At 45.3% G+C, this 24,319-nt stretch overlaps 2 protein-coding genes across 2 annotated transcripts; both read left to right on the top strand.

The window, feature by feature from the left end:
* Positions 1-14,703: 14,703 nt before the first annotated feature.
* LOC308167498 (telethonin-like) lies at positions 14,704-15,924 on the top strand (the record flags this gene model as incomplete). Its single annotated transcript, XM_080541915.1, has 2 exons — positions 14,704-14,852; positions 15,540-15,924. 2 exons carry the CDS (start codon positions 14,704-14,706, stop codon positions 15,922-15,924), a joined length of 534 nt encoding a protein of 177 aa, XP_080398041.1.
* Positions 15,925-21,953: 6,029 nt separating this feature from the next.
* pnmt (phenylethanolamine N-methyltransferase) lies at positions 21,954-24,319 on the top strand (the record flags this gene model as incomplete). The annotated part of the gene is made up of 3 exons (XM_080541916.1): positions 21,954-22,140; positions 22,664-22,874; positions 23,881-24,319. 3 exons carry the CDS (start codon positions 21,954-21,956, stop codon positions 24,317-24,319), a joined length of 837 nt encoding a protein of 278 aa, XP_080398042.1.

Consider the following 24,319-nt stretch of genomic DNA (forward strand, 5'->3'; position numbering starts at 1 on the left):
TATTTATGTTTTTAATTATTCTTAACACCATTGACATTGTATGTATTCAAATGAAATTAGGAGATGAGAAAGTATCATGAATTGACAACCATCTGTTTTATTGAATTCACAACCACCTGTAGCTTACTTCAGGAACATACAAATCATAATAAATAAAATGTGAAAATAAAAATCATAATAAATAAAATGTACACTGTCACATCAAATGTGCAACATTCCACTCGAATGAGAGGAACTAGGGGCTCTTAGAGAACTTGGAGCTTATACTGTAGCTTTCCTGAGGAACAATAAACAATAAACATTTCCTGAGGAACAATAAACATACCCAAACTAAAGTGCAACATAAACAGGCTATAGCCAAATATAAAATAAATACTGTTTCAAGTCAGTCAGTTTCAAGTCATATAGGAGGAGATAAGACAGCAAGTCAGCAATAATCAATAAAACAAAAAAAACAAAACATTGCACCGAAGGAGATTTCAGACTCAAACCTTACTTCTGATTAAGCAGCATCACTGGCAGATTAGCCTTGAGAAATACAAGCATCTCAGCATTTTTGCCACTCAGCCTGTTCCTCTTATCGTCTAAAATATGTCCTGCTATGCTGAAAAGTCGCTCGCTATCTACACTTGTGCAAGGTGCACAGAGGAAGACTCGTGCTGCTTGTGCAAGAGCAGGAAAGCGGCCTTCGTTGGCCTTCCAAAAAGCAAGAGGCTGTCCATTACCGTCTGGGATAACTGCCTCTGATAGGTAGAGATTAACCTGTGATGCTCTTGGGTTGAAGTCACCACTGCCGCACACATGCTGTGGCCCATCTTCTTCAGCCAACAGTTCAGCATGCATAGCATGCAAGGAGCCAGCTCGTGGTACCTAAAAAAATAAAAAATAAATAAAAAAGTTTTAGTAGAAGGCGATAATAGGGAGAAGGTTTTTCCTTCTATCAGTGGCCCCGGGCCCGAGCTAGAGTACTCTTCCTGCAACGAATGGTGGACTGCTGATTCACATGCTTAGTATTCAAATGTATTGATTGTAAGTCGCTTTGGAATAAGGCGTCTGCTAAATGCCAAAAATGTAAATGTAAATGTACCTTCTGTGGGGGCTCACTCACTGCCAAACTGTCCGTCTCTTGCTCTGCTGCAGCAGCCAGGACATCAGAAAGCAGCCTGCGCATCTGTGGCTTGAGTGCGATGGGGAAATATCTGTCTTTATACCTATTTTTTATTATGAGAGAAATAAAAGGCAACATTAATTAATGTATTTAATGCATTTTGTAGGTTATGCTTAACTATTTTATTATTAATTAGGCCTGGGCGGGGCCCCATAGCATTTGTATTATATTTATGAATTAATTAGGCATGGGCTTGGCCCATAGCATTCTATTTATTTATTTATAGTTAAGATTAACTGCTTTTTAAATGTACACTACAGGATAACACAACACAGTATTTATATTTTACCTTTAACTTAAGCATAGCCCCTTTTATCAATAATGTTTAGGCCAAAGCTAATACGCATAAGAATCTCTCCCTGTGGAGTTCTCACCTTGGATCAAGGAGTGTAGCGATGGTGTACAGGCGCTCAGATTCAATTTCACTGAATCTCCTCTTGACAGCTTCCAGGAGCGTGGCTTTGGCTGTCTTCACACCGTGGTCACTCTCTGTTGTTTTTTCAAGAAGACGAGTTAAAGCTCTGATGGATGGTATAACATCTGCAGCTGATGCAGTTGATGAACTTATCGTTTTTGTGAGCTCGTCAAAGGGGTCTAGCACTGAAATCAGATTTTCCACCAATTTCCACTCATGGACGGCCAACGTGGAAGGCAATTCAAAATCAGCTGCATAAGCACATAGGGCACGCTTCTGTTCCAGTAAACTTTTTAGCATGGCAACCGTACTGTTCCAGCGGGTTGGTACATCCTGTTGTAGCCTTTTGGGTGGCTGGTTCGGATTCATTTGTTTTTGAATACTGAACAGTCGGGAGTAAGCTACCTGGGAATGTTTGAAATGACCGACGATCCGTCTTCCACTTGCGATGACATCAATGACGGCACGCTGTGCCAAAACCCCCTCATGCACAGCGAGCTGGAGTGTGTGAGCCATGCACGGTAGGTTTGGTAAACGCGCGTCCCTCATAGCCTTCTCCATGTTCCTGGCAATGAAAAATATGAGTAGGACTCAGAGAAAAAAATAACCTTTAAAAAAATCTATAATAATAATAATGATGTTTGAATCCCCGCCCTTTCTCCTTCCTTGTTAAGATCCGGCGGAGAAGACCGACCCCCGCGACGCTGTTCAGACTGACAGACCACCCGTCTCCTGAGGAAGATCACACATCTCACCAGGTACACTAGCGCCACCTTGAGTTCAAGAGGAGGCACAGAAGTGGCCGTCACAGATTACATGCTGTCATGGGAAGTATGTAAAAGTCTGGTGGCGGTTTGGCTACTTAAGCAGTAGTTACACACACAAAAGAAAGTGAGATAGTCTGTATTATTCAAAGTGTTAACTCATACACACAGATATGTCTGTTTTATGATTTATTTGCCATGTTTTAGGATATGGACTGACTGACTGACTGACTGCTTGATTCTCTGCCTGACTGACTGACTGTCTGTCTGTCTGTCTGTCTGTCTGACTGACTGACTGACTAACTGCTTGATTCTCTGCCTGACTGAATGTCTGTCTGTCTGTCTGTCTGTCTGTCTGCCTGACTGAATGACTGACTACATGTTCTTCCTTCCCTTCCCTAGTGGGGTGTAGGGGAACTCAGTGTCCTCAAGAACATGAGGGTCACCACCTCTGTGTACCAGCCTCCCTCACTCAAAGGTAGGTTGATCTGTGTGTGTTTGTGTGTGTGTGCGTGTGTGTGTGTGTGTGTGTGTGTGTGTGTGTGTGTGTGTGTTATGTAATCACCAAACATAGAGATACTTTAGGAGACCTCTTACTGTTGTTTTCTGGCCATGTGACCATATATTCATTTTGACTGAGAGGATGTTTAGTAGGAAAGGTTTAATAATCAGTGTGTTTCTGTCTATTGCATACGAGGTCTGTGTGTTTTTGTTTTTTTGTGGGTATTGTGAGATTAGGGGCAGCTGTGAGTTTCCGCTCTTCTGGATCATCCAGGATTATAGAACTGGTCACACAGCTGCAGTGCAGACAGACAGGTCTCAAACACACACACACACACACACACACACACACACACACACACACACACACACACACACACACACTCAGATACAGACATATTCACACACAGTCAGACATATGCACATACAGTGGGGGAAATAGGTATTCAGCATGATAATGCACCATGTCGCAAAGCAAAAGTCGTCTCAAACTGGTTTCATGAACGTGACAATGAGTTCAGTGTTCTTCAGTGGCCTTCCCAGTCAACGGATCTGAATCCAATAGAACACTGTTGGGATGTGGTAGAACGGGAGACTCACAACTTGAATGTGCACCAGAACAGTCTGCAGCAATTGCGTGATAATTTTAATTAATTAATAATTTTGCCATTTAGCAGACGCTTTTATCCAAAGCGACTTACAATTACGAATTACAGGGACATTCCCCCTGGAGTAACTGAGGGCTAAGTGCCTTACCCAAGGGCACACTAGAAGTGGTGTGGCTTCAGGCGGGATTTGAACTCACAACCTTCCGATCACAAGTCCAACTCACTATCCACTAGAAGAAGTGTTGCCATTTAGCAGACGCTTTTAATCCAAAGCGATTTACAATTACAAATTACAGGGACATTCCCCCTGGAGTAACTGAGGGCGGGATTTGAACTCACAACCTTCCGATCACAAGTCCAACTCACTATCCACACCACTACCCTTGATGCAATCATGTCATCATGTACCAGAATCTCTAAGGTTTTCAACATCTTGTGGAATCAGTGCCACAGAGAATTGAGGCTGTTTTGAGAGTTAAGGGAGGCCCTACCCAGTATTAGTATAGTGTTCCTAATTAAGTGTTCAGTGAGTGTGTATATATACAGTGGGGGATATACATATTGAACACATGAATCAAACATATTTCCACTGCAGCTTCATATGAAATTCATACCAGACATTGGTATTAAAACTACACAGCTACACAGCTAGATAGCTAAAGAATGATAACATTCTAATCCATAAAAAGCTATGTGCAATAAAGTGAAATGACAAAGGAAACAATTATTGAACACAATAAGAAAAAGCACTAAACCGGCTTATGCCACTAATGAGTTTCCTACTTGTACTAATTAGAATCAGCTGGGTTAGTGCATGTTGGTGGGTAAGTACTTCCACTCTTTGAAGAACGTTTTCCCACCTCTGAATGCAAGTAAACAAATCATTTGTCACCAAGCTTTCCTGCAAGAAACATCTCATGATGGGTAGAGGCAAAGAGCTCTCCCAAAACCTTCACAACAAGACTGTTGAGCAGCATAGTGATGGCACTGGTTACCGACGGATTTCTCAACTCCTAAATGTTCCTCTAAGCACCATTATCCGCAAAAGGAAGGAACATCACTTGATCATCAACCGGCCAACGCACAGGAGCTCCTCGCAGGAACTTAAGAGCCAAGGACCACTCGAGCAGAGCCCCAGAAAGACCTGGAAGCAGCGAGTATAATTGTCACAAAGAAAACAGTATAGGCAATGCACTCCACCGCCACGGCCTCCATTCGCGACCACCCCAGAAGACTCCATTACTGAAGAAAAGGCATGTCGAAGCTCTTTGACGTTTGCCAGAGAACATTTGGAGAAGCCTGTAGATTACTGTGAGAATGTAGACTGGTCAGATGAGACAGAATAGTAGGGGGTATAATAGCACTGAGTCCATACACACCTGCAGGTACAATTGTGTGTACAGACAAATACTACATTTACACACACATCACACACATGTTCCTTTTTACCTGACAATATCCTGTGTTATCCCTAGCCATCTTCAGCATGTGCTTGTGGATGTACAGAGGATATAGTGACCTTGGGGCTGTGTGTGTGTGTGTGTGTGTGTGTGTGTGTGTTTACAGAGTGAGTCAGGGCTGCTGGGGAAAGGAGAGGGGAAGAAAAGGGTGATGACTAGACCAGATGAAAGTGAAGCGTAGACTGTGTGGCCTGGGGTGGTCCAGTGGTCTAGCACCGTGGTCTACAGTGCACACATATGCCCATGTCAGCATGGGTTTGAATCCAGCCCCATGCCCTGCTGACATGCCCTCTCTCCTTACTTTCTTGTCTGTCTTCACTGTATCTGTCCAATAAAAAAAGAAAGAAAGTGAAGCGTAGACGAATGAGCAAAGAAAAGATAATATGGTGCTACTCTGTGTAACCTTGTGTAGTGTTTGGTATCTTATTTGCCAGTTGGTATGTCTTGTTTCCCTGGCTGCGTTCTTAATCCTGTCCAAATGTCAAGGACAAAGATTAGGCACTGTTGCCAAAGTTTGGGTGTAAGAAGAAGTTTTAGCTGCCTGAAGAAGGTCTATGGACGACCGAAAGCTTGTGAAATAAAAAACATAGATTTGTTGCACAGTTTTGAGTGTGCAGATGCTTCTTCTGTTCATCCCATTGGATACCCTTCAGCTGCAGCACCTCAGCTAAATCGGATTATGGATGAGCGGTGGTATAAAATGCACATATGGGTGTAAAACATTTTTTCAAACATATTTTCTTGTTTTTCTCTGTGTGTGTGTGTGTGTGTGTGTGTGTGTGTGTGTGTGTGTGTGTGTGCGTGTGTGTGCGTTCGTGCATGCATGCGCGTGTGTGCGTGTGCGTGCGTGTGCACGTGCACGTGTGTGCATGCGTGCATGCATGCACGTGTGTGTGTGTGTGTGTGTGCGCGCGCGTGTGTGTGCACGTGTGTGTGTGTACAGCCGTACAGAGGCTGGCCCAGGTCCACATGCAGTCTCTGGCCACCCGCGGCCCCGTGGACAGAGAGGACCGCCACTCCTCTGGAGAGGAGGACAGTGAGGACCTGTCCCCTGCCTCAGGTACGGATCAGTCCACCAATCAGGGACCAGTGCTAACCTTAGGTCACGGTAGCTAATCCTGGTTCTCTGAAGGGAGATGAGGGTGACATCACATATATGGGGAATATGCACCAGTGCAAATTGACTGACTTATATAACGCCTTATTCCAAAGCGCTTTAAAATGGCCTCTCATTGGAAGAGCATGGCGCTAACAGCATTTAGGTTGTTTCCCGCTGGGACCATATATACTGAAATGTATGTATGCCCTCATCATTGCAATGTAAGTCACTTTGGATAAAAGCGTCAGCTAAATGGCATATATTATTAATACAGACACAAACAAAGAAATGACTGATCGCACACGTTTTATGGGGTAATCTGTACCATTCATTTCCTCAGCGGCATGGCAACTTAAAAGCACATTTGGCAGAAGAAGCAAAAACAAAAACAATTAAAATTCACTAAGACTCATCACCTCAGTTTACAAACATTGCATTATTTACCGATGTTACCTTTAAGCTGCAATACAATATCAGTGAAACAGTGAATTGGCTTAATAACCTACCTCTCAGGATAAACAACACAGGACAAAGGTACTGTGCTTCAAAAAAAGGTAACCATGGAGACAGTCTTAGCAACGCGACTGACCTCAAAAGCTTGTTTTTATAGCTTAATTATAGGCGACATATATTACAGTTCTAAACAATTTCCCTCTGTCTCTCCCTAGATTCCCAGGAAGACATACAACTAGGGGACGTAGGGGAGCGACCGGAGATGCTTTTAGGGTCAGAGGTCAATTCAAAGGGAAGACCCGACCACTTCAGCCCAGTGATCCGACCTCGTCAGCCTAGAGACCCCCACGGAGATGAGGAGGAGGAGGAGGAGGAGGAGGAGGAGGAAGACCAACAGGAGGGGAGGGGAGAATGACAGAGACATGTGTGTTAAGAGAGAGGAGGGTTCCTTCTACTGAGGGGGAACATACGGTTGAAGTCGGAAGTTCACATTATACTTTTAGGTTGAAGTCATTAAAACACATTTGTTTTGTTAACAAACTACAGTATAGTTTTGGAAACTCGGTTAGGACTTTGTGCATGACACAAGTAATCTTTCCAACATTTGTTTACAGACAGACTATTTCACATATAATTCATTATATCACAATTCCAGCGAGTCAGAAGTTTACATACAGTTGACTGTGCCTTCAAACAGCTTGAAAAATCCAGTTCTGTCTGGGTTATTGGTCCGAATTCCACCAACTTACTGTGGGAAGACTGTGGAAGGCTACCCGAAACATTTGACCCAAGTTAAACAATTTAAAGGCAATGTTACCAGATACTAACTAAGTGTATGTAAACTTCTGACCCACTGGGAATGTGATGAAAGAAATAAAAGCTGAAATAAATAATTCTCTCTGCTATTTTTGGGACATTTCACATTCTTAAAATATAGTACTGACCTAAGACATGGAATGGAATGTTTACTAGGATTAAATGTCAGGTATCGTGAAAAACTGAATGTAAATGTATATGGCTAAGGTATATGTAAACTTTCAACTTCAACTGTATTACTGAAGATATTCAACTGTATTACTAATGTTTTTTTATGGTTATTAATTAACAGTATTGTAAAGAGTATATAAGTGTGTATGTGACTATGAGTGTATTGTCCAAGAGTGTGTGTGTGTGTGTGTGTGTGTGTGTGTGTGTGTGTGTGTGTGTGTGTGTCTGTCTGTCTGTCTGTCTGTCGGTGTGTGTCGGTGTGAGTGTGTGTCTGAGGGATTAAGAGAAGACTTTGTGTGTGTGTGCGTGTGTGTGTGTGTATGTGTGTGTGTGTGTGTGTGTGTGTGTTTGTTTGTGGGGAGGGGGTATGGCCCTGGGAGGGTCGGGAGGGGGGTATGGGAGTGATAGGAAGACAGAGAAAGAAAGGAGTTCTAGAAGGTCAATGTACTGTATAACCATCTGGGGAGAGGTGTAGCCAAGTTAAAAACCAACGTTGTATTAATATCGTTTTTGGGGAGTTATCGTTGTATTTCGAAAAGACGATGGAAAATGACTGTGGGATCGTCATGTTAAACCAACCGTTGCACAGCAGAGTGTGCTAACACCATCATGCCATGTTGGTTTATGGTTGGTTGTCATCTGACGGTCATCCTCCAACATTACTACATTGTTTATCATGGGCTGAAAATACAGGTTCAGTCAGAAACACTCACGTCTTAGTTTCACCATGTATTAAATATAAAACAGTTATGGAATTATGTTTGACGTGTTTGGACGACTCCGCTCTTTTGAGAGTCCTACAGTAACTGACTACAACACATGTTCAGATTCAGATTCAGATAACGTTTATTGCCATTATGCATACACATAGGAATTTGCTTCGGCATTACAGTAAGTGCGTTTATACTTTTTTCACGTGTATACAAAAACAAATGCAAAAAACAGGACAACACAGGACAGACAACAGTGCATTGGATAGTGCAACATATATAAAGTGCAGTGCAGAGTTTTTACAGTGAGTGTGTTAAACATTACCCTCCTAGATACAGACAGAGCAGAATCAAAGAAGGTGGAGGTTGGGGGGGTGGGGGGTGATGAGAACAAAACAATAGTAACACTCTCATCGCACAGTAACGACCAACAGTACCAGCAACAATATTGTATAGGCTACACAGAGGTGTATAGATTGACCACTTCAATAGACCATGACCACACCATATCAACGTGTACCATGTGGTTGTGTTGGATGTAAACAGCTGATGTGTCACCTGACAGACAGCTAGTAGGACCGACTTAGGGTGTCCTGCCTGAACCAAGCTTGCACATTTTTCCAGAAAATCTTTATTTGACGTTATTCATCATCACACAACATCGTGACGAAGTTTGCATGTGGACTGTAAAGGAATGTTTTCTATATGTTATTGGTTTGTCATGATTCTAACATTGTAACAAAGGTTGCCCAATTGATTGTTAATGAAAGGGAAGTGGAAAAAATAAAAATGTAATTACAAACTTCAATGCTTTACTTAACTTTACTTTACTCTTACTCCTCAGGGACCCCCAGCCGCTCCACATATTTGATCTGTTCCACCACCAGCACACCTGATCAACTAATCAAGTACAAAGCAATTATGATTTGTATAAAAGCAATTAGTATTTGATTAGTGGAATCAGGTGTGCTCACAGTTTATGTGGTGTTGTATCACCGTTGGCCACTAGATGGCAGTCTACATCAGTGGAAACATACTGACTAGTAGTATAAAAGTCTAAATTATAACAAAATGTAGCCTAGAGGTTAGAGAGGCTGGCTAGCAATTGGAAGGTCGCTGGTTTGATCCCCGCCTCAGGAGGGAGCTGCATGTGAGCTGGTGACTGGAGGGTTGCTGGCATCATATCTAAGATGCCTACCACTGCCATTGTGCCCTTGAGCAAGGCACTTAACCCCTAATTGCTCCAGGGGTGCTGACTATGGCTGACCCTGTGCCTAGAGCAAAAAATACATTTCGTTGTACTTGGTGCAATGACAAAAAAGGTTGAATCTGATCAAGTGTGGCTGATGTTTTCAGGTGTACAATAAAAACTGATTGCTATTTACGGTTTTAGCTACATGAGCAGGCTGGAGAATATGGACTCCCTTTTCTCTCTTTTTAATAATGGAGGTTTGGGTGGGCATCATGTGTTACCACTGATTTAGACACAATAATCGTCCTGACTGTTGGAAACTCATTATGTCAGGCAAATGGTATTCAATACGGTAAAGGACAAGCCAATGGGCCAGTTAATATCAATCAATCATCGTTTCAATGCCACAGACTATGAGTATTGTTGCTGACCATGTGCATCCCTTCATGGTCACAATGAACCCATCTTCTAATGGCTACTTACAGCGTGATAATGCACCATGTCACAAAGCAAAAGAGATGATAGATGAAATCAATAAGTATGAAACGGGCAGTTTCTGCTGGTCTTTGTATGGGCGTAATGAAGGCCAAGTTAGACGCGTTGGTCCATGAGACCTTCCGAGCATTTGGGCAGAAGAGTCTGGAAATGACATTAGTTTTTATCTAACTATTTTACCTCTCATCCATCATCTCATCCCAGAGCTTGCGCACACCACACATTTCTGATTCGGAGCCAAGTCTCGCAGTCGTGTGATTCGCTAAAATCAAACAATGAAAGATAATTTTACGAAGTAAATCCACTGCCGCTAAGGCCAGCTTTGAGTTATTGTTATTCCAGGCTTATATGTTCTGTGCACAATAGCCCGAGGCTAGATTAAAGCAGGTATGAACAAAATGCAGCCTTAAAGCCTATAGAGACACAGTGGAAGATAAAAACAACAGTGAGGGGAGGGGAGCAGGGATGTTAGAGGACAAGGGAAGGGGAGAGGAGACAGAACAGAGAGGACAAGGGAAGGGGAGAGGAGACAGAGCAGAGAGGACAAGGGAAGGGAAGAGGAGACAGAGCAGAGGGGACGAGGCTGGGGACAGGATTAAGACAATTTAGCTACGCAGCTGCCCCCCAAAATGGTATGGTTTGACATTTCAGCAGCACACACAGACGATCTACAGTACATACCTGTCGTTTAACCTCATCTTATCCACCTCATCTTTCTGGTTTTCTGCTCGAAATGACATGCCCACAGTGAATATAGAATATCTCCACAATCACAAGGGCCTTCATAATGATATTGTTATCAAATGAAAGCTAACACCTGTGGGGTGGCTGTAGAGGTGTCAGAATCAAAATATATGTTACTGTGTCAGAGCAAATAGAGCTAGAACATTATAAAACATCTCAAATTCAGTCTCCGCCTAATAAAAAAAACAGCTTTTACAGTGAATATCACCTTGGAAACCTGAAAACGAAGCCCAAATCATCTAGGAATCAGTACTCCAGGGTCTTATTAGTACTTGTGCCAAAGTCGATGCTAGTAATGTGAGCAAATGCAACTTTGTACCTGTTTTAGTACAGGTATGTTTAGGTGGACACCTATATGTTTAGGCCATTTGGAGATATGTTGGCTATCTTTGACCTTTGACCTTTCTCATGTATCAGATTTATTTTTTATTTTTTATTCTTTTTTGGGATTTTTTTGGGTTGGCCGACCAATGGTATGGAAATTCGGCGTTGAAACCGGACATGACACATTCTCCAGTTGGAGAAAACTGGATGTGACTTAGGCCGTGTTTACCGTCTCTGGAAAAAAATGGTGGCATCGTATAGCATGCAAAGTTGTGAAAAAAATGTGATATCGATGAAGAGAATTGATCGAGGTAAACTCTTTATATCACTTCGGATCCCCATCGGGGTCCGTTGGCTCCTACCACACCTTTTCCCTGACTGATCAGAAAGGAATATGCCTACTGCATGGCTAAGAGTATATGCTGCTATCTATGTCCTTATCATTTCACTTTTGAGAGTTGGTAAATGGACTGACTTATATAGCGCCTTATTCCAAAGCGCTTTACAATGGCCTCTCATTCACACACACATTCACACACCAATGGCGACAAGCTACCATGCAAGGCGCCGGCCCGCTCATTGGGAGCAATTTGGGGTTCAGTGTCTTGCCCAAGGACACTTCGACATGTGGCCAGCCGAGGTTCGAACCGCCGATTTGCTGACCTCATTAGACAGCGACTCCACCTCCTGCGCCACAGCCGCCCCAGGAGTTGGTGTGTCTCCCCAGTTACTTTTAACAAGGTAGTTCTGTGTTGTTTAGCCTGAACGGCCACCAGCCAATTTGCAAACTGCAGATCCCTGCTTTATCAATACAGCTGTACTTAATCCTCCTCTTTTCTCTACATCCCCACTCTCTATCTGTCTATCTCTCTCTGTCCCCAGGGTAACCTGACCTGTACCTGGATCAGTTAATCCTGTAACAAGATGTACCGTGTGTGTGTGTGTGTGTGTGTGTGCGTGTGTGTGTGTGTGTGTGTGTGTGTGTGTGTGTGTGTGTGCAAGCCCTGAAGGGCTGGTCCCCAATCTCCACCCCCCTGCTCTCTCTCTTTCTATCTTCTTTTTCTACCTCACCTGCAGACCTCTCCAAGCATGGCTAACAAAGCTAATAAGATCTTTCTATTCTCTCTGTTGATTACTGTCCTTTTATCATTGGATGTATTAGGCTGGACTTGGTGGAGATACGGGAAACAGAACAGTATTGTCTTTCGAAGTAGAGATAACTAAAACCCATTGCCTCTGTGTGGAAGGGGAAACTGTGACGTTGTTTCTGGAGAGATATTTTTGTAAAAGCCTGAACGTAAGCTTGAAATGTTTTTTAGGAGGTTGTAACTGAGTTACTGAAAGCAACCCAATAAACAAAGAGTCCAAAAGACGTCCATGTGGGTTCAGATGACGTCTTTCTAGGACGTCCAGGTGACGTCTTTAGGATGTCTTATGGACTACAGAAGTCTTTTTTTCTGTAAAAAAAACAACTAATATATTTCCAGGCACCTATTGAGACTAGCTCCTCCCCATGTGACGGGTTGAGCTTGTTGACCTGTTTCTGCGTGTCAGCACTCAGGGCGGAGTGGACGCCCATCGGACTGGAGGTGTTGTTTAAAGTCAGGAGAAGCCCCTCTAGTCTGGCTGTCAACACACGATACTGTCCCCTCCTACCAGAGAGAACCAGCTGATGTCAGCCGCCATGATACATAGTCATTACGTAACACTAGAACAGCCATGGGTGGGGTCATTTGACCCTGTGAATAAAACATGTTTTATATTGTAACGATCCTGTATGAGGCCCGTTAACAGCTCCTCCAAGGGAGTTAACTCTCTTGGTGTTGTGGTTAGCGCGGCTGTCGGTTATGCGGGAGGTCAGGGTTCGACTCCCGCATGGGGCGAGTTACACTACCAGTTCATGTTCGCTACACTGGTGTCAGAAAGTTGGGATGAAAGGAAGGCCATCGGAGAACCGTGATCACGTGAGGGACTTGACATAGTGAAGCGTGAGGGCACGCTCTCCCGAACGGTGAGGATAGTGTAACGATCCTGTATGAGGCCCGTTAACAGCTCCTCCAAGGGAGTTAACTCTCTTGGTGTTGTGGTTAGCGCGGCCGGCGGTTATGTGGGAGATCGGGGTTCGACTCCCGCATGGGGCGAGTTACCCTCCTTTCATGACTTTTCCTAGATATGTGCGTTCTACCATCCAGTATCCTTACATTTTCAAAATCACAAAATCAGGATAAGCTAGCATAAAGCTATTTTGCTGTTTTTCTGGTGGTCGTTGTGTGTAAAGAGCAGCTTACCCTTATGAAGAGGGGGCCCGAGTGTGTGTGTGTGTGTGTGTGTGTGTGTGTGTGTGTGTGTGTGTGTGTGTGTGTGTGTAGTCTCTTGACCATACCTAAGGGGGCATAGCTGCAGCAGATGAGCACATAGCAGTTCAATATAAATGAAAACATTCTGTGGAGATTTTTGGTTTTATAGCTGCAGGTCACAACACTCTCCTGCCTTTGTTTGCATTCAATAATAAGTGTGTCAACAGGTTCACCCGTGTTCTTGTTGCCCTCATGGAATTAGAACGCCCCTCTCCCGCCCACACACCCACCTAGGCTAACCCTCATTCCCTCTCACTCTTTCACTCTCTATCTTTCTCTATCTCTTTTCTCTATTCACTCTCCTGTCTTTTACCTTGAATAAAGCGAACAGAACCAAAGTTGGACTTTCTGAAATGTCCTTGTTATCAGTTTGCGTGCCGTCCTGTACCATCCCGGTCTGGTCAATGGAGAAGTGCCACCTGTGAACTAGCAGTTTGTGTTTACGTTGGTGTACGAGCGAGGTCTATGTTGGAGTGATGGGGGGGTTAGGGGGACATAGGGAAGTGTGTGGAGGGCTGTGCAGGATTTTGTCACCCTGTCAATCTCTCTCTAGTTCTCTCTCAGTCATTCTTCTTTCTTCTAGCATTATGACCCATGGTCCTAGCATAGATTAGTTTTTCTTAAAATGACTGATGTGTAGATTATTCACTAAGTGGCTTTGGATAAAGGTGTCTGAAATGTCTAAAATGTAAATATAAATGTCTTGTGCATGTGTTTTGTGTGTGTTTGTGCCAGAGAGAGTGTGTGTGTGTGTGTGTGTGTGTGTGTGTGTGTGTGTGTGTGTGTGTGTGTGTGTGTGTGTGTGTGCGTGTGCGTGTGTGTGTGTGTGTGTGTGTGTGTGCGCGCGTGCATGCGCATGTGTGCGTGTGTCTATGTCTGTGTGTGTCTGCGTCTGTGTGAACTAAGTGGTCATGCATGAAGGGATCATTGCAGCATTTGTTTCCATGTCATCTCTATTGACTTATCTCCACAGGGTGAGTGGTGCCAGCTCGTTGATTGTGGTCCAGTGTCAGTACCACCGGGTGTGGAGGGAGACATTTTAAAATAGCTGCAAAGGGGGTCTCGTTCGTATATAAGCCTCTCAGGACTCAGCCAGCTCACATACTCACATTCCACCTGGACAAAACCAGAGAAGCGGCTTCCAAAGAGATCTACAAAAGCAACCCGAGAAATAACAAAAATATCCAGGGAAAATAACAGGATAGCTTTTAAAGGCAACAATCTAAAAGCTTTTACAGGCATTGAGCCACTTCAACTTTTCACATTTCACAAGCTCATTTAAAGCACATTTAGAGAGCCAGCAGGATCGTTAATCAGAGACGGACAGACAAACGAACATATCGACCAGCTTACTAAGAAACTACCGAAACTACCGAAAGAAAAAGCTGACACACCAACACACACACACACAGCAACACAGACAGAGATGAGAGGCGTCACCGTGCTGGGGGAGGAGGCTGGCGGGGTGAGGGTGACGGAGCTGGACTGTACCCTGCAGGAGGTGGACTGGGTGAGGGGGGAGAGCTACAGCGCTAGCTGGCACAGCAGCAGCCTCATCCCGCGCCCTCAGAACAGGTAAACGGCATGGCAACACACACACACACACACACACACACACACACACACGCACACACACACACACACATACTGTCATACTGTTTTTCTCTACTGCTTTAACACTAGCATCGGAACCTCAAACACAATGACCAAAACCGGAAACTGTGAAAGTGTATTTTATCTCACACCAATTCCTCACAATGACAAACACATTCTTGCTTATAAATCACTCATTGTGCAGCTCTAAACCACACAGTTAACGAAACACTAAATACAATTCTCTACTTTTGACACACTCTTCCAAATGTGTGTTCACATGGAAAACACTACCATTCAGAGAAAAACTGTAATAAAAACTGTAATAATCTTCAATACCTTTGTCTATCTCAGAAATATCGCCATATGTTATTTAGCATGACAGTATTACCAAATGATACATGTAAAATGATATGATGTATGAATTATCGATCCAATCGGAAAACCAGGCTACCAGATTTCATAGTAGTAGGGTTCTGACTCCATAATAAGACCGTAACCCATAATCCACCCATAATATTTTTTTAGGTGAAGTGCTTTGGGTCGAGACAAAGTTTGGTACCGAAATGAAAGCTCTTTCTAGTACAATCAAGAAAGTATGTGACACCTCAAGTGCTCAAGTGGGGCCTGTTGATACTTTCTACTCTATTTCCCTGGCCTCCCCTGCAGTCAGACAGTGAGTGAGGAGGACCACGCCCTCCACCACACCTTCTCCAGGCAGTGGGAGGCCCGCAGGCTGCTCCACCGCTGCCTGTCAGGGGCCATCAGACTGGGCTCCCTGGGGCAGGAGAAGACCCCCCTCTGGGCCCCGCAGAGCCCCCGGCCCCAGCCCCCCGCCCCCTCCTCTGGCCTGGGGGGGAGGAGAGCACGTCAGTCCCCAGATACCCAGGAAGGAGGAGTCCGCTTTATCAGTTTTCCCAAAAGATCCATGGTGGTGGGGGTGGGGGTGGGTGTTACCAGAGATACACCCCCGGTGAGGTCAACCACGGTGGGGATCACCAAGGTGCAGGAGTGTCTGAGCCGGGTGTTGTCCCAGGAAGCTCAGAGAGGGTGACTGAATGAATGTCAGTGTTTTTAGTGTGATGCTTTTATGCTGTAGTGTTTTGCTTCTTCCCTCACCCCCTTCTTCTCTCTCCCTCTCTTGTTTGCTCTTTACCTCCCCGCTCCAATTTACCTTTTTTTTTTACCCCCCTTGCCCTTATGAATATTAGTTTATGTATTGCTGTAGGTTGTTGTAGGTTGTATGTGCTGTCATGTCTAAAACCTTGTTTAATTTCTGCCACTGCTGTTTTGGCCAGGTCCATCCCTTGCAAAAGAGATTCTGAATCTCAATGGGACTTTTTACCTGATTAAAGAATTTAAAAAAAGTATAGAGGGGAGTGGAGTATAGATGAACAGCAAGGGTGAGTGAGAGAGGGGAGAGGAGTATAGATGAACAGAGAGGGTTGTAGAGGGGTGCAGGAGGGTGGAACAAGGGAGTGAAGGAAGAGGGTAAAAATAAACAATTGTTTAAGAAAATGTGTTTTGTGCCATGAAGGGAAAAACTATGAAAACGATGTAATAGTATATGTAGCATTAGTAGGGTTTCATTTTTATTCAGTATACCTTATAATGTTGTTTTAAATCCTCATTGTATTTATATATTGTATTTCCAGTTGCTGCTATTGGATACTGCTAAAATGTTTTTGCAGCTGTTCACTGTGTGATTTAGGCTGATAATGTGGTATGCTTTTGAAGATCAGAGAGACTTATAGGCCTTGGTAGAAATGTCAGATATGGAGACATTTTGAGTCAACAACTAAATATAGTGCTCATATTCAGTTAATTCTGCCTTTGTCTGTCACTTACTAGTGAGAGATTCTTTTTGAAGTCATAATTGGAAAATATTACAAAGGCTTATTGTGTGTCGTGTTCATTAAAGGATCAAATAAACTCCTAACAAAGCGTTGTATTGTATATTGGCAGTGATGAAGGTACTTTTTAATTGAACCTGTCTGATTTATTCCACGATTAAAACAAGTCATCTCGTGTCGGTAAATATTTCCCTGTGTCTCAGAAAAATATCACTCTCAACAATTGAACAAGGCTGCTTTAGTAGTTGGGAGCCAAAGCTTCCAAAGCTGTTTTTGATGTAAAAGGCGTTTTGTAGAAGGATACGGACACTTTTTTGGTGAATTCACTTGATTTTGTGAAACCAGCGACACCACACTTTTCAGGCTACAATGGACCGTGATCAGCAGCTCCAAACAACGCCTAAATACGTCCATTTTGAAACTACAAAACTCCTATTATAATGAACCAGATCTTTAGATGTTGTACATCTAAACTTTCCACAATGTTATATTACACTTTTTCTGGACATGATTTTCCTCCTTACCTCCTTAGGTATCGATCGATAGGATTCCAACAAAACTTGACAGAAAAAAAAATCTGGGAAATTCAGCCCCACCACTCCAAATGCCACATCGTGATTGGAGTTTGTGGCACATTTAGACGTGATAAGTGGGACGCTCCAACGTGCCTGTGTCGAGTGCTGATCCTCTGCTAAACATAGCCAGGAGGATTCTGGGTCAGACACTGAAGAGGAGTCAGGAGTCAGAGGGACATGGAAATTCATGCAAATTCAAAGTGTTCACCCTCCTCACCTCAATTCCAAACATATCACTCACCACACACACACACCACAGTGTGGTTCATAAGAACAGCGGGAGCTAGTTTTCCGACTCTGAATGAGACAGAGGATTCCTCTTACTGTTAAGCTTGTTGGGCACTGACGTACGGCAGAATCGAGCTGTAGTCAGCACTCGAGTTGAGGGGGGAGGAGGGGGGGATGGCATCCCCCCTGAAATGAAAACAGTCAAAATCATCCCCCTTCTAAAACTGCCATCCCCCCTTTCCATCATGAATGTGGTATTACTGCTATTTCAACATTTAGTTTTGCGCATTTTGAGTAAAATACTGTGGGCGAGGGAGGGGGCACGCACACATGCAATGACATTTTTACCAAGTCACTGACGCTGTGGGGATGCTACAATTGTCGCCAGATGATAAAATCCACCACCACCCCTGATTTTCTTTTACAACTTGAGTAGCCTACTGGCTGTAGGACTTAGCTTTCTACACTTCCGGGGGGTGTATTTGTCATTGGACAAGGGCTGAGGGTGGAAGAAACCCCGCTGTAGCAGTAGGGGGTCAGGTAGAGGGTCAGGTAGAGGGGCAGGTAGAGGGTCAGGTAGAGAGTCAGGTAGAGAGTCAGGTAGAGGGGCAGGTAGAGGGGCAGGTAGAGGGGCAGGTAGAGGGGCCTCATGGTCCTCTGATGAACTGGAGAGATGTTGGCACCATGTCGGCACCAAAGACATGCGACTGAGGCAATCAGAAATCACTAAAGCTCAACATGGCTTCAGCGTACAGGCAGGCTCAGATGAGGAGCCGTGATGTCCCCCGGCCCTCTCCCTCCCTCTCCCTCCCTCTCCCTCCCTCTCCCTCCCTCTCCCTCCCTCTCCCTCCCTCTCCCTCCCTGCTCAGGGGTGATGAGGTTCACAGGCTCATCTCGGGGTGGGGGGGGGTTAAATCACAGGCACCCCCCACCTGCTGATGAGTCACCTCCCATCCCAGTATCTGAACATAATTTGAACACCCTAGGCCTCCCAATTGAGTATCTCATCTCTTCACATGAAGTTGATCAAAAAACTGAACTCATGGAGGTGGTTATCCTCCTCGTTTTGTAATCATCAGGACCCGTCCGCTTACTGCCAGTAACCCATGTGGTGCTTCCATAGGCCAATAACATCTCCAGTTTGGCCTTGAATGTTACAACAGGTCACTTGCACCAAAGGCTACTGTTGTACAATACAATCTGATTAGTGATCACAAACTTCATGTAATAGACCTATCGCTAAGCCACGCCCCCTATCGCTAAGCCACAAACGACGCTTCACTGACAGTGACTGACTGACCGACCGTGACTGAATGACATTCAATTACTTACAATGGCGGGAGTTGGCGAATTTCTGATTTACAAGTAAGTAATAGACATGTTTTTTTTTAAAGATGACAAGAATATTTCGTCTAGAAGCTTTTCACCATCAGATATTAGCGAGTTGTTTGTCCGAGTTTTCTGCCTGTAGTGACTTTTGCTGTGATATGATTGGACAATTTCTATTTTGGGGCGTGTCTTAGCGATAGGTCTCAGTTGAAGCGAGACCTGGCTCAGAGACCTGGCCCAAGAGTACAGCCCTCTAAACGAGGCTTCATCTCCAGGTCAACAACCAAACCCCCCCCACCCACACATCCGCTAGAGGAGGGGTTGCTGCTGTAATTGACACTCTCTCAAACCCAGAGAATGATGGGTTTTCATCCTTTGAAGTTCTGGTCATGAATTCATTGCAGCACCCAGAGCCTCCTCCTCTTCCCGCCACCATCCCAGTCATTCACTCTCGTCATCATTTCCAGACACCCTCGGGCCCCAACATCTGATCTTGCAATATCATCATCCAAATGGTGATCACCAGATATAATGAGTTAGATTCACTCAGAAAAGCTTTTCTGTCTATATTTGAGGCTGTGACATCACTTCGTGACGTTAGCATTATAAGGTTCTATCTCCATTTTTGTCAAAATTGAGTTTTTTACATAATCTGATCCATTAGGTGTTTATGTGTGGTGCCTGTGTGGTATTATTTTTAAAATGTTGACATTTTTGAGTTAGTAATTCATAAAATACAAAGGTTCCATCTCACAAAACATAATGGAATGTAAAAACTTTGACGCTCAATATCTCTGAACTACCCTAAACGGAGATAGAACCTTCTCATTCTAAGCTCACGATTTGTAAACATGGTATCAGCAAAATGTTGGCCTAAACATGGCCTTCTCCTAATTTCCCCACCCCTAATTTCTATTCTCTTTCACCTTTTTATTTTCTTATTTCCTCTGTAAACGGTGTTATAATCCTGTTTCTCCATTTCTCCCCCCATCCTTCTGTAAAGTGTGCCTTAAAAATGCATCTGAACTTTTGCTCTTGCTGTTCTTTCATCTATGTCAGTTCTGATGACTTTGGTCTCCTGCCATCACATCAGAGGACTTTGGCCTTTCAAGGTTACTGCTTTTTTACGATCCATTATCTCGACATCCGTCTGCTGGCACCAGGCTGGGGGCCGACTTCCCACACTCTCACTGTCCCCCTCTTCAACCCACTGTATGACCTCTTCCCTGACCTCCCACAGACTTGCATTAGAGTTTAGTGTTACCAGCCACTTCTCTCACATTCTGTATGAACTGGTCTTGCAATGTGGTCCTCTGTGGCTCAGTCGGTAGAGCATTGTACTAACAACTCTTAGGTTTTGGGTTTGATCCCTGCTGGGACCATACTGAAAACTGTACACACTGCAATGTAAGTCACTTTGGATAAAAGCTTCAGCTAACTGGTAGATATTAAAGGGCATATACTGTATCAGTACCCTCGTGTGGTTTGGGACCCCCATCTGGGTCACCGGAAAGAATAGAGTCCGTTAGAAACATGAACGCATGAGAGAGTTCTGTCAGAGATTCCCCCTCCTTCTCTCAGAGAAGTGATGTTTCTAATGTCACCAAGGGCTGGCGGACACTGTGAAGCTGCCTCAGGGTTGGACGTACTTTCTCTAGAGAGGGACACCTGTCATGAAACCTTTTTATTTTTTAAGTTATTTTTTCTGAGTGGGGCAGTCCCACTAATTTTTCATTTTATTGACAGACACAGTAGAGATTTGAGACAGGAAGGATGGGTGAGAGAGAGAAGGGATGACATGCAGGATATGTCCCCGGCCGGAATCGAACCCGGGGACCCTGCGGTTACATGGTCAACGCTTAACCCGCTACGCCACCTAAGCGCCCCCTGTCATGAAACTTTGAGTCATGTATGGTGTGACGCCTGCCACTCTGCCTGCCTGTTTCTGTTTCCTTTGGGAGCCTTGGCAGAGTGGGTAGGTCGTAGGTCGTCAGCCTGACTAGTGTCACCTGGGTTTGGGGAGCTGAGGATGTATAGTGTGGGTGTGTCCTCAGCTCACCCTCTCTTCCATTGACCTTTCTTCCTGTAGGGTTTTGGTGAGGTCTCGGCCCTCCTATTCTTACACTACACACATACACCCCTTACACATACAACCTACATTTTACACTCATTCACTCATGGCATACAATACTGATTCTTATCCATATTCCTATACGTACATATGTTATTTAGTTTAATTTGCTTAATTAGTATAATACAACTTAAGCTGTCTAATTTAAACACGTGTGGACTCCCTTTTTTGCCACTACCTTCGGGTTTGTGACAATGGCCACAGGGTACGAATACCCTTCTCTCCATTGCTGCTCAGGACTTAAGCAAAATATTAAGTACAAGGTGCCGTTCTGTCGCCGTGGGACGGTGAGTAAAGCTGAGCACTTGGAGAAGGGTCAGGCTGCTCTGTGATTTTCCGTTGGATTTCCTCGGCTTTTGCTCAGTGGGCCAACACAGTCTTAGTCTGCACAGAGGACCCAGGACCCACCTATCCTCCTCTTCCCTTTTTATCCCCCTTCATACTAAAACAAGATCGCCTGACTTAACCATAATTGACAATGATGAAGCCTCCACGTTGGTTTATCGTGAGAGGCCCCATTTTTGTGATGGAGGGGGCCGATAGGATGGGCCTGACTGAGAGATGTCGTTAAAGGGCATTGAAGCGCTGGCGCGGGCGGCCATTAGTGGAGGTCCTGGTGGAGAAAGTGTGATGAGATCAGCGCCTCAGGCAGGGGGAAGTGGACAGCCCAAATGCTATAAGGTAGACTCACAGTCCCAGAAGAAGATCACTATCTCTCCGCAGATAAGAGAGAGAGACAAACACACTCTGGCTGCCCCAAAGGCAGCATCGAGACACAGACACACCCACACACAAACAGACACACACACACACACACACACGCACAGGTATAAATACTTGCACAAACAGAGACTGTTGTGCAAACAACTGGTGACCCACTGACACACAGGAGAGAACGTGAGACGAGGAGAGGAACCAGTGAGGTCCAGTCAAGTCCTTCTGAGAAAGGGGAAAAAAGGAAAGGAGGATGGAGAAGTCGGAGAAGGGAGAGGAGGAGAGAGAGGTGGGTGTGGCGGCGATGGCAGCGTTCTACCAAGGGTTCGACCCTGCGGCGTACGTCCAGTATAACTACACAGAACCTCGGGCGGACTTTGGCCGGCCAGACAGCATCGTACCCTGGAAACTGGGATGTCTGCACAGAGCTTTTACCGAAGGTGGGGAGTGTGAGTGTGTGTATGTGTGTGTGTGTATCTCTCATGCTTTTTTCTCTTATGCTAACTGTTCCTGTCCAGATATTATTCACCATGTTGTAGTATTGATCTCTGTATCTCTCTCTCTTCTCCTTCCTCACGCGGTCCCTTTCTGTCTCTCTTTTATTCTTTCTATCCACCCACTCCACCTTCCTCTCTTCCCTTACTGTCTTTGTCTCTCTTTCTCTCTCTCTCTCTCTTTCTCTCTCTCTGTCTGTCTGTCTCTCTCGCTCTCTCTTTTTCTCTATCTCTCTCTCTCTCTCCCTCCCTCTCTCTCTCTACCCCCCCCTCTCTCTTTCTCTCTCTCTCCACCCCCCTGTCTCTCTCTCTATCTTTCTCTCTCTCTCTCACCCCCCTCTCTCTCTACCTCCCCCTCTCTCTGTCTCTCTTTCTACCCCCCCTCTCTCTCTCTCTCCCTCCCCCCCTCCCCTCTCTCTCTCTCCCTCCCTCTCTCTCTCTCCCCCTCCCCCTCTCTCCCCCCCCCCAGGTGATGTGAGTGGAGAGGTGTTGGTGGACGTGGGTTCAGGTCCTACTCTGTACCAGGTGTTGAGCGGGTGTGAGGTGTTCAGCAGGGTGCTGCTCACGGACTTCCTGGAGGTGAACCGGCGGGAGCTGCGGCGCTGGCTGCAGGAGGAGGAGGGCTGCTGCCTGGACTGGACCCCCTACCTGCAGCACGTCTGCAAGCTGGAGGGCCGCCGGTGGGTCACGTGATAATGAGAATAATAATAATAATAATAACTTTTATTTGTATAGCGCTTTTCCTGCAAACGTTGCAGCTCAAAGTGCTCCAATCATTATATAATCATAATTTAATTATTTAGTCATTTAAAGGCAATATTACACGACACACACACACACACATGCACACACACATGCACACACACACACACCCCACTCTCTCTCTCTCTCTCTCTCTCTCTCTCTCTCTCTCTCTCTCTCTCTCTTTCTCTCTCTACCCCCCCTCTTTCTCTCTCTCTCTCTCTCTCCCTCTCTCTCTCTCTACCTCCCCACTCTCTCTCTCTCTCTCTCTCTCTTTCTCTCTCTCTCTCACACATACACACACACACACACCCACGTATGTGCCCGTTTGTAGTACACACAAAACAATACTGTATCTGATTATCATTCTGTAGGCGTGTGTCACTTCTCTTAGGTCAAGGTCTTTCTTGAGATTTCCTAACAGGACTAGCTAGCCTCAACAACGGTGCAGAACAGTCTAGAAACAACAGCTCAGTTATGTGTGCTTGCTCTTAATGGCAAGGCCCCCTCCTACCTAGCAGACCTCCTCGCCCCCTATACCAACGTCAGGGCCCTCAGATCTGCTGATAAGGGTCTCCTAACCACCTGTTTTTTAGTTTAGGGGGTGGGGGGCGTGCTTTTGCTGTCGCAGCCCCTGACCTCTGGAACAGCATCCCCATGTCCATCAAATTTGCCCCCTCCATCGAGTGCTTTAAATCTAAGCTCAAAACTCACTTGTATTCCTTAGCGTTCCCTGACTCACTCTGACTCCTGCCTTGTTTGCTCTGACGTGTTGTTCTGTTCCTCTGTTTGTCTGTTGGTTGTTTATTTTCTGTTTATTTACTCTTTAGGAGTACTTTTACTGTGAAGCACTTTGGTTGACAAGTCTCATGATTAAATGTGCTATATAAATACATTTGATTGATTGACTGATTGATTGATTGATTGATTGTGTGGTCCTCTCAGGCCGTCGGCGTGGACAGAGAAGGCCTCCCGCCTGCGCTCGGTGGTCTCCGACGTCCTCCCCGTGGACGTGCACCAGCCCCAGCCCCTCCCCGCCGGCGCCCTCCCCCCGGCCGGGGCCGACTGCCTGGTCTCCACCTTCTGCCTGGAGAGCGTCAGCCCCAACCTGGACGACTTCAACCGGGCCCTGGGCCACATCGGCGTGCTCCTCCGGCCCGGGGGCCACCTGATGCTCATCGGAGCCCTGGGGGAGAGCTACTACATGGGGGGAGAGGGGGTCAGGATCCCTGTGGTGCCCCTGGACGAGGCTACGGTGTGCGCTAGCGTGAGGGCGGCGGGGTACACCCTGATCAGGCTGGAGGTTTACACGCTGACGCCGGACATGAGGGTGGGGGTGGACGACGTCTCCGGGGTGTTCTTCGTCAAGGCGAAGAAAGGTTAG

This window comes from Nansenia antarctica (genome assembly GCF_963989245.1).
Source record: "Nansenia antarctica genome assembly, chromosome: 11".
Classification (NCBI taxonomy): domain Eukaryota; kingdom Metazoa; phylum Chordata; class Actinopteri; order Argentiniformes; family Microstomatidae; genus Nansenia; species Nansenia antarctica.